At 43.2% G+C, this 17,282-nt stretch overlaps 1 protein-coding gene and 1 non-coding gene across 3 annotated transcripts in view; one reads left to right on the top strand and one right to left on the bottom strand.

Moving 5' to 3' along the window:
• The window catches only part of HMBS (hydroxymethylbilane synthase), a 34,020-nt gene extending 17,876 nt beyond the window's left edge, over window positions 1-16,144 (bottom strand). Inside the window, exons 1-7 of one of the 2 annotated variants that reach the window (XM_085873443.1) lie at window positions 16,008-16,144; window positions 15,435-15,491; window positions 15,052-15,124; window positions 13,887-13,936; window positions 7,913-7,968; window positions 6,938-7,015; window positions 6,639-6,716 (exon numbers count right to left, since the gene is read on the bottom strand). In XM_085873443.1, coding sequence (XP_085729569.1) covers window positions 6,639-6,716; window positions 6,938-7,015; window positions 7,913-7,968; window positions 13,887-13,936; window positions 15,052-15,124; window positions 15,435-15,491; window positions 16,008-16,013 — 398 coding nt within the window. In that variant the 5' untranslated portion in view covers window positions 16,014-16,144. Of the gene's footprint in view, window positions 1-6,638; window positions 6,717-6,937; window positions 7,016-7,912; window positions 7,969-13,886; window positions 13,937-14,684; window positions 14,825-15,051; window positions 15,125-15,434; window positions 15,492-16,007 lie in introns of those variants that run through there. The other variant, XM_085873444.1, reaches the window with a different exon arrangement.
• A 914-nt stretch (window positions 16,145-17,058) lies between these two features.
• On the top strand, window positions 17,059-17,130 carry TRNAP-CGG (transfer RNA proline (anticodon CGG)). Its single transcript has one exon. It is a non-coding gene; the product is annotated as a tRNA-Pro (tRNA).
• The last annotated feature ends 152 nt before the right edge of the window (window positions 17,131-17,282 follow it).

The raw sequence follows: 17,282 nt of genomic DNA, 5'->3' as shown, positions 1-17,282 counted from the left end.
CAACACGCACCGTGCTAAGCCAATAAAAGAAATGACAGGGAACGAGCTGGGACATTCAACAATAGGGAAATTTATTACAATAATAGTGGGGCAGGAAGCACGTAAGGGCAGAGTTATCCGAATATCATGCAGGCAATATACAGTGAGCAAAAGCACTTGACAATTCTACTTAAGAGACGGGGCCCACACACAGGCACACACCCAAAAGAAACGGACCCCGTCGGGTCTTTATTGAAGGCTTCCAGCTCGAGGAAAGGTGAGCTGGAGGCCAGAGCCTGTGCTTGGACCTGTCCGCCTCGTGCGGTCTTCGACGATCTGGCTCAGTGGCGGGACTCAAACCCGCAGCTTTCACGTGGCATCAAGGACGAAGGCACCAGGAGTGGAGCGGCAGATGCCAGCATGATCCAGACGCACAGATGCCAACCCTCCCGATTTCATCGGGAGGCTTCCGAAAATTCACCCAAACTCCCGCCCTTACGATCACTATCCTTATCCTCCCGAAATTTTGATATTTTTGCACTGTTCACTAATCAGAATGTACTACTATGAGAATTGAATGAAAAGCATCGTCTGCTACGTAGAGCATGTGGTAACTCCATAACGTTCGCTGCTACCAAATTGTACGTAAAAAATTGCAAATTCAAATGAGGAGCAGCGAAACATTGGGTCTGGATCTCGCTTATGCGATCATGCACTGAGATTTAGTGCATGCGGTATGTGTGCAATACAGTGCATGCGGTATGTATGCACAGTGTATATGCATGCGATACGCTCACTGCATGCAGCTGGGCCCCGTACCAGCCCGGCGGTCGCGACCACCGTGCGGTGTTTAACAGCCGCTAGAGTTCTACGAGTCGCGCTGCAGCTGTGGAACATCGACTTCGAAGTTACCGATGCTTCAAGCCCTCGATGTTGATTACGAAATGGCAGAAAAGAAGCTTACGAAGACCAAGAAATGGTCTCAGAAGTACAAGACCGAATACAGTCTCCAATACCCGTGTATTCGAAAGTCTGAAAGAGGAATTCATCATGCGTATTGTACAGTATGCAGCGTTGATATTTCAGTTGAGCACGGAGGTCGCGATGATATTCGGAAGCACGTTGGAAGCAAACGGCACACAGACATTGCAAAGGAGAGATCTTCGAGCACGAGTACCGGTACACTTCTGAATTATTTCACCAAACAAGGGACAAGCGAGGAAGAGGATGTTACCCAAGCGGAACTTCTCTTTAGTGGATTTATTGTGGAACATAACTTGCCCATATCAGTCTCAGATCATGCTGGACCTCTATTTCAAAAGATGTTTCCAGATTCAAAAGTTGCTTCAAAGTATGGATGTGCAAGAACAAAAACTTCAGCAATAATTGGTGAGTTGTCAAATGTTACTGCTTCATCTATTGCCGATATTGCTAGACTAGCTCCATTTAGCCTAGCTACAGACGGTAGCAATGACAGTGGTGAGGCCCAGCTATATCCTGTCCTGATTTCGTACTATGACAACAGTGCTGGGATTGTGAAGCAAGGTTTGCTAAGTTGCCTGCGTGCAAACAAGATTCCACTGGAGAAAACATTTTCAAACTGCTTGATCATGAGTTCAGTGACAGGAAAATTCCGTGGGGAAATTGTGTTTCCTTTTGTGCTGATAATGCCTCTGTCATGGTGGGCAAGCACAAAGGAGTCGCTGCTTATATCCACAAACAAAATCCAGAGTGCTACATCATGGGATGCCCTTGCCATATGATGCACAATACGGCCAAGAAGGCGGCTCAGGCCTTACCCATTGAATTAGATGACTTTCTCATCGATATTTACTACTACTTGGACAAAAGTAGTAAACGCGTCAAAGGAGTGAAAGCACTGCAAGAACTCTGTGATGCCCCGACACACAAGATTCTGAAGCATGTCGCAACAAGGTGGCTGTCCCTTGGTCAGTGCCTAGACAGGCTGATTGAACAGTGGGAGCCACTTCGCCTCTTCTTCAAAGAAGAAGTACGAAGAAAAATGCAACCAACTGTAGCCAAGACTCTAACAACGAGCAAGAAGGACGGCACTGTATCTACTGCCAGTACTGGCACTGCAGGATCAAGCACTAGTGGAGCAGCATTCACCACTACCACTGCAGTATCTGCTGCGAAGAAGACAGCAGGGACAGCACCAAAACCAATGCTGAGAGCAGGTAGCATCACCGGCCCTTCATCACGTTCATCTACAAAGCAGATCCCTTCAGAGTCGAGAAAGACTGTGATAGTCCCATCTACAGGCAAAGAAGGACCCAAGTTAAGTTCTGCTTTTGCCAAATCACTTGATAGAAGCTCAGCAAAACCTTCGAATCAGAGGTCTTCTTCCTTGGCTGCACCTACCTCAAGCTCTCTCCTCAAACGTAAAATTGGATCTGGTACTACGAGTCTGACCTCTTCTGCTGGCAGTAAACGCAAGTGTGATCGACCTGCGGCTAAGTGTACTACGAGTTCTACAACTAAAAGCGCATCTTCCTCAAACACTGTGCAGGAATCTAGAGAAAAACGTGTCAACAGGATGTTCTTGTCTCCACAAACAAAACTCTATTGTTTCTTCCTTCGATATGCTAACAAGCTTTTTGAGAAGGGGAATCTTCTGCTCCAAAGAGACGAACCCTGTATTCATCTCCTGCACGGAGAATTGAATGGTCTTGTGAAAGATATCTTCGTATGGTTTTTGAAACCATCGGTGTCATCGGTTGCTCTGGTAAATGTACCCTTCTCTGACAGAAATCATCAGAAGAATGATGAGGACCTCATGATTGGGAACGATGCCAAACTGTATATAAGGGAACAAAGGAGTCTCAGGAAATCCACCTTCACTCTGAGTGAGTCAGACATCCAAGGTTTCTTCAGTGCAGTTCGCTCATATTATGTGAAAGCCTGCAATTACATCTTCAAAACCTGGCCGCTAGATGATGAATTAGCCAAGCATGCTCAGGTGCTGGATGTTAAGCTACACCAAGAAGTGGGGTTTGACTGTGTGGAGTTTTTCATCAAGAAATTCCCCTGTCTGTTCAGTGGCGGTGATAGTGACATAGACAGTCTTGAGAGTGAATTCGCTCACTACCAGGCAGACGCCTCCATAGCTACAATTGCTACTGAGACAGTGAGAGTGGATGAGCAGTGGCATCGGATTTCACAGCTCACAGATCCCTGCACTGGTGCCAAGAAGTATCCTAATTTGAGCAAAGTGATGAAGGGAATCTTGGTCATTCCTCATTCGAACGCATCATGTGAGCGGGCACTCACTCTTGTACGGAAGAATCATACTGAATTTCGTCCCAATTTGAGTGTCAAAACCCTGGAAGCTCTCTTAATTGAAAAACTAGCTCATAGCACCCCTTGCTACCAGAGAGAATACAGCAAAGACATAATCAGAAGGACTAAAAGAGCCACACAGCTGTCACTCAGCAAAGCTGCCATGGAAAAAGCAAGCAGCAGTCGTACCAGCCAGTAAGGTAAGAAAAATATTGCTTCTTTTGTGCTTTTTGTTAATCTTTGATTGTCCCCTAACTTACTAATATTAACATACATGTAACATTAAAAAGTGCACAATTTTCCCCTTTTTTTTTGTTCAAAAAGTGGGAATTAACATGTTAAATGCTCCAAAATAGGGCTCAGAGGGCACTAGAGAGCGTCTAGAACCCCAGAGCTTCCAGGGCCCTAAGGCGGGCCCTGGACACCGCCGCAAGGGTCGAGCGCTCTGCGCTCGAGATGTGCGCTTAGCGCACATTATTTGGTGTCGGTTGCAAATCCTCCCTAATTCTGATTTCCAAAAGTTGGCATCTCTGCAGACGGCAAAAACAAGCGAGGAGGCGGCGAGGCAGGTGAAACAAGTGATTCTCCTCAGGCTTCGATACACAACCAGGCTCCGATGCCAACACGAACACAAACGAACCCTCCAAAGAGAGCCTGGTCTTTTTATCCGCTCCCTGAGAAGGGTGGAGCCTCGGTGTCAGACGCTCTGTTTGGACAGGGATCAGGTGTGTTGACGCGCTGTTCGTTCCTGATTGAACAGGGATCAGGTGTGTTGACACGCTGTGAAAACTCCAACTGAACAGCAAGGGGAGCCTGGTAAAGTGCTAGTTCAGTGGAGGAGTTGTGAATGGGAATGGCAGGGTCGTTGGTTTGTCGGATCTAAGGATTTAAAGACCTGACGATAAAACAACTTCGCAGCACACGTACACTTAATTACCCATTAAACAAGGGACGGGACCCTAACTAGAAACACATACTGATATAACTGATCTATAAGGACTCTGGCTCTTGTGTGCAGTAAGCTTCCAAATTCGCAACAATACAATGGACAATCACTCTTAGAACTCTACGTGTTACGATCATGCGAGTTTGTAAAATCTTACATCAACAATCTGTGTGGCGTGGGTGATCGTTTTGGCCTGAATATCCTCTCAGAAATATTAAAGTGTCTGTTACAAGAGTTGTGATATTAAGAAAAACTTTTATTGGTACGTTTTCACCTCTCTTTGTTTGTCTGTGAACAGGATATCTCAAAAAGTTGTGGACGGATTATAATGAAACTAGGTGGACAGGTTGGGTGTGTGAAGGACAAATTGATTCGATTTTGGTGAAGACCCAGATCCAGATATTAGAATCTTTAAAGCGATTTTTCACCATTGAGAGATGGGGCCAAAAACTATATATAGCAAGGTATCTCAAAAAGTTGTGGATGGATTCGGACGAAACTTGGTGGACATGTTGTGTTTGTAACAAGAACGATCCGATTAGATTTTGGTTCAGGTCCAGATGTAGATTTCTCATATCAGTGGGATACAAAACGTAAACTGTTCAGCCTCGTCGAGGTATGTGCTCCAATGGGTGTGAGTCTACTTGTCAACTGCATTGGTTTCCATCTCGTTGTGCTATTTTATTACATGACCAAAATCTTCTATAGTCATATTGTCATGTGATAAAGTGGATGAAAGTTATTACCCCAAACGTGCGAAGCGAAGTGGGGTTCACAATCGGTACACTTTGGCTGGCTGGCTGTCAGTCTGTCTACCAGTCTATGAGCGAAAAACTACTTATTGCAATTGAATGTTGTCTCTTGAATACTGTAGAAAAGAATCGGACCATGAACCTGCAGTTTGGTTAGCAGTACCGTACTTAAGTTCTGAACTTGGCAAATTGTATGGAATCTCATTCCGATTGTGCATGCACAGAGGCACAAAGTATTTTTTTTTAGTCTTTCTGGCAGTCAAACAAAATTGAAACTCATTCCAACAGGAAACTTACTGTTTTTACAGACGTCATAAAGGACACAAACAACAGGCACGAATAACTAATGTAACGTGTTAAATAAGGATGTTGCATTAACAGCGATAAGCATCCGAAGAAAGTTTTGTTTTTCTTATACAGCATTATTAACCCACTTCAAGTGGAGTAGCTGACATGGATCCTGCTCCACCATTCGGTTTGGTCGTAGACCACAACCATCTAAGCATCCTCATCTGTCACATCTAATATTTGCTCTAACCTTCTTATGATCAGTCAGGTCTCCACGCTGTCCAACAGCACTGGCTTCACGACCGTTCTGTACACCTTTCCGTCAGTCTCGCCGGCATCCATCTATCACAAAGCACTCTTGAAACCACCTTCCACTTCCCCCATCCTGCAGGTTTATTTATAATTAAGGCAAGTAAAAGGCATTTAAAATAATCAGCAAATGTTTCAAATATACAGAAATATGTGCAGTCGGGGAAAAGATTGATGAGGTGCAGAAAAAGAAAAACAAACAGTTATATACAAACGCAAGAGAGTGCAGAGCTATTCCGATAAACTTCTACAGACTTATCTTATACGAACACGATCGGTGCCAGACACATACCCGAAGAAATTAGAAAGCAAGAGAGATGAGAAAATAACGAGGTGTTTGCGACACCTTTTTGTACCTGGCACGGCCGACGGGCTCACGCTTCCTCGTCACTTAGGAGGGGAAGGAAAACTTAAGGTGTCTGAGGTCCGTGATTGGAGGAGGTGCGGTGATTGGCAGATGCGGAGAGGAAGATGTAAAGATGTAGGTCAGGGGGTTTTGAAATAGAGGAGGGTATGTGAGAGGGGCTAGCGATTTATAAAAACAGGACAAAATCTCCAACTCGCACATTTAAGATACAAAATAAACTTCTAATTAAATTCGATATCTCAAGTTCAGTTGGGTGTGCAAATCCAATTTGTAGGCCTTGCAGCATACCTCAAACAATTGGCTGTGTGTGCAAACCCATTCAGGAATGGGTGTGAATAACTGATATAATCCACATTCAAGGTTCAACATCAACTTATGGTTCTATTAGATGTACAAATATTGTAGTTACAATCTTGGACAACTTTGTAAAACTATGCTCAAGACAAAATGAAGTGCAATATTAAAGTTAGTTTTTGTGCAGACACCGACATACAGATGCCCTCTCCAATCAAGAAAGTACGAGGCCAAAAAAAAAACCAAAGTATTGTATAGAAAACATTTCATGTTGGGGAGAGGGAGGAGAGGGGAAGGGTGGTTGAATTGACTGAATAGGCACAACCAAGTAAAAACTTTAATTGGTTGAGAAATGAAACCAATAATTTGATAAAATGAAACTCATGCATCAACACTTGGTTACCTTCCCGCAGGCAACATCGCCAGTGCCTTTCCATCATGCTGTTCAGCAATCACCACAGCATCGCGAGGGTCTTCACGCCTGGGGAAAATAAATAATTATACTAATAAAAAGAATGGAAAGTGCTGTATGATGATCAAGTACCAGAAAAGAGCCAAATATCAAACCACAAATGGCAACGACTGTCTTGCACCATATGCAGCATCGTAATGGCTCCACTATCGGTGGTGACTACACAGGCAATTAGTCTCCACCCCACCCCCATACATCAGCACATTGTGAGTCTATAAGGTGCAAAGTACTTCAGAATTGTGCCAATGCAGAAGCCTGCAGGTAGAGCGGTTGGCAAGTCCTTCAAGGAGTGAACGACGAGGTCAACTCTGGGTGGAGAAACAGTTAGATATTAATTAAATAATAAAGTCCATAATAAATTCATTCAAAACAAGATAACTTTCTTCAAACAACAACAAGCTGTTGCGAAATCACCGACAACTCTTCTTTATCGTGAGATTCAAATGCTGCCAGCGACCCAGGTATCGGAAATTTCATCATCAAACGACTGCACTGCTGCCCGGGTCTCCTGCATAGTCTTAGGCCTGACTCGGATAATTTTCCAACTTGGATCTTCACAAATGGGCCATCATGAAATGACCAACTTTCCTGCTTATCTTCAGCCTGACTTGGCTCCTATGATCATATCCTCATTCAGGTTGAAATTTCATTGGTTGTAATCAGAAAACTTCCAAAGCACCATAGATTATAACAATTTGCATAGACTGACTGGCAAGTTCTTTGATCTGCTGATTACATTCTGACTGGTCTGTCACCTCTCACCTGATAGGGATTGTTCTTGTGAACTCTTACAAAATGCTTGCTCTCTCCGATCACAGGTTCATTTCATGACGCCTGACGTTATCCAGCTATTTTCTCAACCTCAGTGGAAGTCGGCTTGTGGCGAAGCAGTCGCTTCCAAGCATCTTGCTTTTTTTGAATAAGGAAAGCAAGCCAGCCAAAGGTAAACCTTGCATTGCCCTGCAAAGGCCAAAATAAATGTCTGTCCTTTGGGAAATAAGACTACAATACCAGACATCTCAAAATGAATTCTGACTTGACTTTTATTTCAAGATGTAGGAGCAAATAGTGAAGTATTCAGTATCAATGGTCTCTCTCCCCCTCTCAAACCCCCCTTTGCTCCTCATCCTCCCCTCTCCTCCTACCCCCCTCCCTCCCTCCCTCCAAAAAGTGAATTGGAAATTGGAAATATATATCAAACTTGCTCTTTCCGCTCCAACGCCCTCTCCAGCTCCTTCGTAAAAAGGCTTTTTTCGCCAATCTGCAGAAACAAATGGGTTAAATATCAAATCAATAATCAGTACTCTCATCACTCAAATATTCGTTCATTTTCACAAATCACAACACGTGGTAACTGACAATGTACTTCATTTACAAAATTTAGGAACATTTATTTCAACTGTTCTCTCCAAAATTCACAATACCGCCGTGTATACGGCTCGACACTGCCTTGTTTCCCGATAACCAGAGGCCTGCATGAGGGATGGGACTTCTTCCATGGCCATCAAAGGGATGTGGTGGGGGAGGGGGAGTTGGAAGGGCGTGCTGCTGTGTTGAGGACTGACTGGCTCACCCGGTTCGACAGGAAGAACAGACAAGACACCTTACCCTGTCCTAGATATTACAGGTAACAGTCTTACAGCATTGCACATTACTTAGCATCGATCGATAGTTACATGTATAAAAAGTGTAAAAACTGAACAGACACAAAATGGAGTCGATACCTCAATTCTGCCACCCTTCCCCCATTAATGTAACAATAAATGACTCTCTGTGCAGTGCGCATTGGCAGCTGTTGCTGGTAATGCACTTCCATTGCATTCCTCCCCTCCCCTATTCTCTTTCGAAAGACTTCCAATACACCCCCCTCCCAAAAGGACAGGTCAAAATTGGTGAAAATGTTCACCAATTCCATTCCAGTGAACTCTACAAATGAGCTGGTATAGAGGAATAGACGGAACACCAACGGTGGGATTTTCTGACAGACGGTTTGCATAATTGCTGGAAAGGCAAGAGGCTACTGCTGGTTCCACAATTTATGGCATTGATGGGCCTTTTGTACAGATTCATGGAAGTCTATGATTGGCACAAAAAAAAAACATTTTTCAGTGGAAAATCACATGGATGGACACCAATCTGGATGGAAAACACAAACAAACTAGAGGGGGAGCACTCGGTAGAGTGCAAAACCTCCACCGCCAATACTGCTGGGTCACTTAAGTGAACCTCATATCCTATTCATTGTAGGTCAAAACGGATCAGACTCTACTGAACCACGATTGAATAAACTAAAGTAGATCGACGCGCATGTAGAAATGCCCAAAAAAAAAATCAAATTTTTTTGAAAACAGTTGCAAAATTTTTTTTTTTCTCAAACAAATTTTTTTGGGGGGGGGTTGGAAATCACTTAAAACATGTAGCAATGCAAAAAAAAAAATTCAAATATTTTTCAAATAAAATCGAAATTTTTTTGAAAAAAAGTTGCAAATTTTTTTTTTCCCCTCGAACAAATTTATTTATTTTTGGTTGCAAATCACTTAAAACATGTAGAAATGCAAAAACAAATATTCAAATATTTTATCAAAATGCCCACCATAGCAGCCATATTGGACTTTGGACCAAGTCCAAAATCTGATGGCATGATCCTTGGACCATACCTAATCCCCCCACCAAGTTTCGTCGAAATCCATCCAGGAGTTTTTCCGTAATACTGTTCATAAACAAACAAGCCGGTAGGCGACGAGGGATTCGCTAGGATCTCAGCGCTGGATACGATGCTTTTCATTCTGACCGATCCACCGACAAAGATTCATTGCCAAGACGTATTGGTTCACATACAATTGTTCCTCTGCCTGGCAAGATTTTTTTTTTTGCCAACTGGCACTCCTCATAAAAAATGACGGTAAATAGACACCCTATTTTTGAAGGACTACCATTTGAAAAATAATCGGTTTGCTGGTTTGTGCTGTGGAGCCTCGCATTACACACACACACACACACACACACACACACACACACACACACACACACACACACACACACACACACACACACACACACACACACACACACACACACACACACACACAAACTTCTCTCAATGCTCTTGTTTGACCACACCTCCTGAGCCACATAATATTTTTCATAAGCCACGCCCACTTTCCTATGCCACTCCCACTTTAAATAATAAATAATTGGAGGTGGTGTGTGGGTCGAATCGTTTTCGGTAAATAAATAAATAATTGGAGGTGGTGTGTGGGTCGTGGAATCATTTTCGGTAAATAAATAAATAATTGGAGGTGGTGTGTGGATCGTGGAATCGTTTTCGGTAAATAAATAAATAATTGGAGGTGGTGTGTGGATCCTGGAATCGTTTTCAGTAAATAATTGAAGGTGGTGTGTGGATCGTGGAATTGTTTTCGGTAAATAAATAAATAATTGAGCGTGGTGTGTGGGTCGTGGAATCGTTTTCAGTAAACGAATAAACATTATTAGAAATCCACAAAGACAGAAATGCCGGTGATTCCACTTATTTTGGATCCTTTTCACTTTGGTCAATAACGTTTGGATCGAGGAGAGATCGAAGGTGGAACGATGGTGTAGTTCCTTACAAACACTGTATACACACCTTAAATGACGGTAAATAGACACCCGATTTTTGAAGGACTACCATTTGAAAAATAAAACCTCAATCAAAAATCAGCTCGAGTAAAATTTTCTCAATATCACGAAGTGTTTAATTCCGAAGTCTCGTTTATCTACATTCAAAACTGAAGGACAAGTATTGAAAATACTGTACGCGGTTTTTCGGCCGCTGCACAGCAACGGGTGGTTGCTAGGCAACGAAATTCAAACGCGCACATTCCCAGTATGTATTCCACCTGTTGGCAATGTTTCATCAAAATCGGTTCACTGGTTTGTGCTGTGGAGCCTCGCGTTGCAGACACACACACACACACACACACACACACACACACACACACACACACACACACACACACACACACACACACACACACACACACACACACACACACACACACGGAAAACCCGACAATAAGGGATATCTAGCATATATAGCGAATCCAACAGACAGGGGTGAAAACAGTAACCTCCGTCCATCTTCGATGGCGGAGGTTAACAAACAAAAAAATAAAAACTTGATTTTAAAATTTATTTTAACCTCAACCGAAGGTGGATGGAGAAGATGTTTTCACCCCCATTTGTCTGTGAGCAGGATATCTCAATTATGGACAGATTCAGAGAAACGTGGACAGGTTGGGTGTGTGACAAAGACAAATTTAAATTTTGATGACGATCCAGATACTAGAATTTCAAGCGATTCTTCACCATTGAGAGATGGGTCTAAAAACGATATTTTAAAAAAAAAGTTGGATGGGTTATGTGCGACAAGAACAAGCCGCTTAGATTTTGGTTCAGGTCCAGATGCAGACCTGGGCTCTCAGTGGGATACAAAACGTAAAGAGCCGAATTTACGAAAGGCGTTTAAGCAAGTGTCTTGCTAATTAACACAGGCCTAACCCTTAAATGCTGACAAAAACATCATTGTACACGCACAGCTAATTGCCTGTCAAAATACCAATTTACAAAGGGGGAGAGCTGATTAGTTGTGCGTGCCTAAAGAGCTGATTAGCCTGTGAAACACTGCACATATGTCCAACATCCGGTTGAAATGATGCACTTGCATACAATACAATCACAGCACCATGGCCAATTGTTGGAGGGGATTCAGTGAATTGCTCCTCATTGTGGATTGATTCAGGTCATCTTACACTAGATTCAGCAGCCAACGACATGATTCCTTCGAGAGTCTGCAACTCTGGACAAATTTGATATTGTGATACTTCTCCATGGATTGCATTTCTCCTCGAAGATTCTCAATTCACGTCGGCAAACAGCCCTATTCCTATCCTCTTCTGCCTCCTCGAGCTAATTCAAGCACTCCTAACACATCCATATTCACCATCCCATGTAAACTTCCAATTATAAGCCATGAAATGCTTGCTTCAAGGCCTTAAACACACTCCCGCATGCCCTCGCCGACATGCAAAAGTTTGTTATTTAAACACTTGCGATTAGGTTTTGATCAGGCATTAGGATTATCACTTTTCAGCGATTGGCGACTAACTGAATGGGTGAGCATCGCACGATTAGCGATTCTACATGCGTCCAACTCTTAAGAGCCTTTTGTAAATTTGGCCCATGATGTTCAGCCTGGAGTAGGTATGTGCTCTACCGAGTGCTGTTCTAGTTACCTCCAACACTAAGGAGGATGGTGTTTATGTATTCACCCTGGCTGTTTGTGAGCAGGACATCAATAATATGTGGATGGATTAGGATGAAATTCGGTGGACCAGTTGGGTATTTGACAAAGACAAAATGATTAGATTTTGTTGAAGATCTGGATCCCGGTACTAGAATTTTTTAAATGATTCATTACTATTGAGGGATGGGGCCAAAGACTATACTTAGCACGATATATCTCAAGTTGTGGACGGATTGGGATGAAACTTGGTCGTGGACAGGTTGGGGATGTGACACGGATTAATTTGATCAGATTTTGGTGAAAATCTGGATTTGGATATGATAATTTTAAAAGTAATTCTTTACCATTGAAAGATATACAGGTACAGCACGATATTTCAAAAAGTTGTGGATGGATGATGACAAAACTTGTTGGATGAGTTGGTTAGATGATAAGAAAAAGCCGATTCGATTTTGGTTCAGGTCAGCAGCTCCGGCCCATCAGTGGGATACAAAACGTAAACTGTTCAGCTTGGTGGATGTATGTGCTCCACTGAGTACAGTTGTAGTTTTTCCCTGTGTCCAAGCTTCCAATTCATTCTCTGGGAGTTTCAAGTGGCAGGTAATTGGCTTACAATTCATCTATGAACTCTAAAATAGAATTTTATGCAAATGCGTCCATGGATATATCTCCACCCACATTAAGTTTGATCTCAATTCAAGGTTACGAGAGAGAGAAAGATATTATATATATATATATAAATATAACAGCATATATATATATATATATATATATATATATATATATATATATATATATATATATATATAACAGCATATACTTTTAACTCAAGTTATGAAGTGAAAAATTATTTTCAAAGGTCACATTTGACCTGTTGAACGCAACATTGAATCAGTTAATCTTTATCGCAGTCCATAATTGCACCAGGTTTGGTCAAATTCCCTACAGCGGTTCACAAGTTATTGCGGTGACAAAAATCTGCTACGCGCGTGCAACACTTTTAGCTGCGAAGACATAAAAATTAAGATAAATGATGCAACAGCCACGTCAGGTATTCCTGAAGCCTCGGCTATCTCACAATCACCGCTTGCTGTCGCAAATGGATGTTGCGGCGAAGATAAGGGTGTTTCAATTCACCATACTTGGGCAATGTCTCCACGTTCATCTTTTCGCAATCGTACAATGTGCCTGTCATTGTGGACAATCAATGTGGCCACGGCTCATACCATGCTCTCCGAGTGGCAAAAGACAGCAGTCACGTGGGTTTCTGCTATTTGGTGATTGTCTCATATCAATCCCCCCCCCCCTAAAAAAAAAACAACAACCAACTCCAAGGGACAGGACAAACTCCGACAAACAAACGTTGAGGTTATTTAATCCTTGTGATCTATTAAAAGCTGATGTCATCGCATTATGTGCTTTAACACAGCACATTCTCAGTTTTAGAAGAATGGCATTGGCTCGTGGAAAATCCTGGAGAAGTATTTGTGTGGCTGGCTTGAAGTGCCATGCAGCCATACGTGGTGTTCCCATGCAACACGAAGTCCGATTGGACAACGTGCAACATTACAACCACCAAATTATTCAAACACGGCAGCCTGCAATTACGGAAGACATAATACACGTATTGGTAAAATTTGTTGCAATTTTATCAATATTGCGAGTTTAGCAGAATGTAAAATTTTCACAAATGTCACCAGAAATCGGCCATGACTTGGACCAGGTTTGGTCAAATTCCCAACAGCGGTTCACAAGTTATTGCGGTTACAAATTCCCTACCGACCGAGATGACTAAAATCTTCATGAATAAGGAGGATTACAAGGCAATACGATTTAGAAAATTACTGGACAAGAATACCATTTCAGAAATAAATAAATATGAAAGTACTCACTTTGGAAAGAGCAACATCAAGGATTTGATCTCCTGTCGTGGTCATAGCAACTGTGGAGACAAATAACACAAATGAGCCCAATATTTGTCAAACGATGAAAAAAAAATGTCTTCCTATTCATTCATTCGTTCCTACCAGCAATTGATACCCTCTATCTTACCCTTTCATGAGCCTCGACCTTAAAGAGAAAAATAAATAAATAACGCGCAATATAAGGATTTGCTACAACTCAAAAAAAAAAACAAAGAAATTTAACAGGTAAATTTTTGTTTTGTTAAATGGCCGATTGCAAAATAAGTACGTCATAGCGAGGTCGTGGGACGTGGGCACGTGGTTGCTTGCGAATGGAGATCGGAAACCGGATCACAAACGCACTTTAATGCTTTGCCATAAATGTTGCTGACGTTCACAACAAATGGATGCACTTGATGACCTCCAGCGAACAGGACTTGAGAACTTTCTGAAACATCAGTTATTGCGACACAAAGACGTTTTGTAAAGCATGGCGAGTGGAACATGATGGGATAGGGAGCAGATAAGGCAGACGGCAACTGATAAGCGCAGATGGCACTTGACAAAGAGAGCCTTTCGAGACTTACAACGGCCTCGCACAGCTCGGTTCATTTGGCAAGGAAAGCGCATGTTACGGTTGGACGGTGGAAAGGAAAAGAAAACTTGCCAATTGGCCTGAATCTCAAAAACACCGACACACAATGACCTGCTATAACAAAGAACCGCCCTGCTTTTACCTGAATGTATACTGTTTGAGAAATTAAACTTTCCCATTATTTTAAACACCTTAAACGTCCATGCGAGGGACGGCACACATCGTGATGAATCGCCCTGCCTGTGAAACACCAATGATGGCAGTTTATTAGCCGTGTCAGGATTCAAACCCGAGTTAGACAGCCGAGACGACTGCACGCACCTCTTGGCCATCCCTGTCAACCCGAAAAAGGCACACAAGATCATTGAAACATTATTATTGTTAATCAAAGGACACATGAAAGATCCATCGTTTACGACCGTGGCAAAACTTGTTGGCGAACTCATAAACTCAACGGTGAAACAAGAAGACTGCATTTGGTTTTTTTTTTTTTCCATCTTGGCATCATCCGTCAGACCTACAATAACACATCATTACGTCATCATTACGTCATCATACCAATTTCATAAGTGATGTCAGGGTTTTCTGTTTTTAACTTCTCCACAACCAAATCGGTCTGGATTCGTGCCAACTGTAAAAAAAAAAACAAAAAAAACAAACAAAAGGAAAGGTTGGTTCATCACGAACTGCAGTTGGAGCTTTTGAAACACTGCAAGACAGTCAGACCATGGTGAAAGCACAAGATAATCATCTGCAAGACAACAATGGAGATATGAATTTCAAACTTCACAATGTCCAGCACGACACCACCATTTGGTAGTCGTGGTCAGAGTGTTGCCCGAGTGTTCAATCCTCTCGTGTGCAGTTTTGCTCAAACATTGTCCCCACATCAGATCACAGGTTCACAGTCCCCGATACCGGATGGTCGAGTACACACTTACCTGGCTCTTTCGTGTTCCAACACGTACCAACCGCACCTCCTCCTTCCCGTCCGAACTCTGCAGGAAAGTTTGAAAAAAAAAAAAAACAAAGCCATGAAAATCCCACAATGGAGAAACGAGGGCCTCGGCATGGCAAACCTGGATCATGACCCTGAGATGTGAAGGACAAATCCCCGAAGGTGTGTACCGATGTCCCTTGGTGGATGGCCATGTACACACACACACACACACACACACACACACACACACACACACACACACACACACACACACACTCCTCCACGAGCCCATATTACATACACCACACACATTCATAGAAACCGTTTTGGGCAAAGCGGATCAATGGATGACGAGATCGATCTTGAACAGAAAAAACAAACTACTTTCCCAAGCATTGTGCTGCGTGCGAGGAGCAATGGCCCGGCATTCCGAGCATCCGGCACAACAAGGTTGAGGTGCAGGTTTGAAAAGCGGAATGTCACCCATTCCCCGACGGATTGACCGCAAGAACGCGTGTCCACCCGATCCGAGTGGCCGAGGGAGCGCCCACGCGTGCCAGTCATCGCTACTCACCTCCATGTGGGTCACGTGAACGAAGAAGAACGAAGAAGAAGAATAACGAGGAGCCGGCGCGGGTGGTCACGCACGAGCCGAGCTCGCGAGCTTGTCCCCCACGAGCCGAGAGGCGTTCCCACCCGGATTTGACTCCGCCCCCTCGCACCAGGGATCCGCCAATCAGAAGCGCGACCAAATCGGAACGGAAATCTGTAAATCTCCAACGGCTCTTTACCATTTCGCTTGTTTTACCCTCGCGGTTCTGTACGTTGTTGCAAATACAATTATATCGGTGTTCATGTAAAACACGTGGCTTTTCATTTACTACGTACGCAAATACGGCGCCATTTCTGATTGCACTGACGTCACACTTCCAAGAGCTCTTTCCAAAGCTGTGACTCGTGTGACTCCGACGACGGCGTGATTTCTCTCACACAAGTACACGAGGGCCACTCAATAAGTAACCTTGAAATATTTTTTTTCACAAATTGTTTGTTGCATGTCCGTGTGGAACAAGTGTGTTATTTTTCAACATAATCTCCCATTGCGTTCAATGTATCTTTTCCAGCGCTTTTAACTAAGGTTTTCCTGAAGGGGCGAGGTCTGGCGAGTAGGGTGGAGTGACTGTGGTGCACCCTCACTTCGCAAGAAACGGAAGACAGAACGTTGCTCCTCCCTGGTGCGTCCTTCTCAGGGAGCCGCCATCTTGGAACTCCTCCACTGACGTCACACGCTTATCAGGGAGCCGCCATCTTGGAACTCCTCTACTGACGTCACACGCTCAACGTTGCCAGATCGAAAACAGACAAATCTGACTCTTACCCGGAGAAATAACAAATGTCATCCACAACTACACACATCACATTCTCGAATTTATATCGCCATTTTAAGGTCACTTATTGACTATCCCTCGGATATACCTGTAACGTTCGTTCGGTGAACCGTTTCTGTTCCGTATTATTTTCTGTTTTTTTCGGCTCATTTTCCAAAATATTAAACGCATCAACAATCAGGAGATTAAATAAGGAACGCAGGTATAAAATAAAGTTTAATGAAGGCAAAAGTGTCCGGCTCGTTGGTCTAGGGGTATGATTCTCGCTTCGGGTGCGAGAGGTCCCGGGTTCAAATCCCGGACGAGCCCTGCTATGCTTTTCTTACCTCAGTTTTCGCGCCATTTTTAGCGTTTCCTCTCCCTCAAAGCCCCTTATTAGTCCCAAGACGATTCGGAAAAAAATGTATAACTAACTTATTGAAGGTTTTACGGTAAAATACAAAGTCGGCGCCGCCATCTTG

The sequence above is a fragment of the Eptatretus burgeri genome, chromosome 3 (genome assembly GCF_056783735.1).
Source record: "Eptatretus burgeri isolate ZD-2024b chromosome 3, Ebu_testis_v1, whole genome shotgun sequence".
NCBI lineage: Eukaryota > Metazoa > Chordata > Myxini > Myxiniformes > Myxinidae > Eptatretus > Eptatretus burgeri.
The sequence above is the reverse complement of the archived record's forward strand: the minus strand, read 5'-3'. Positions and strand labels throughout refer to the sequence as shown.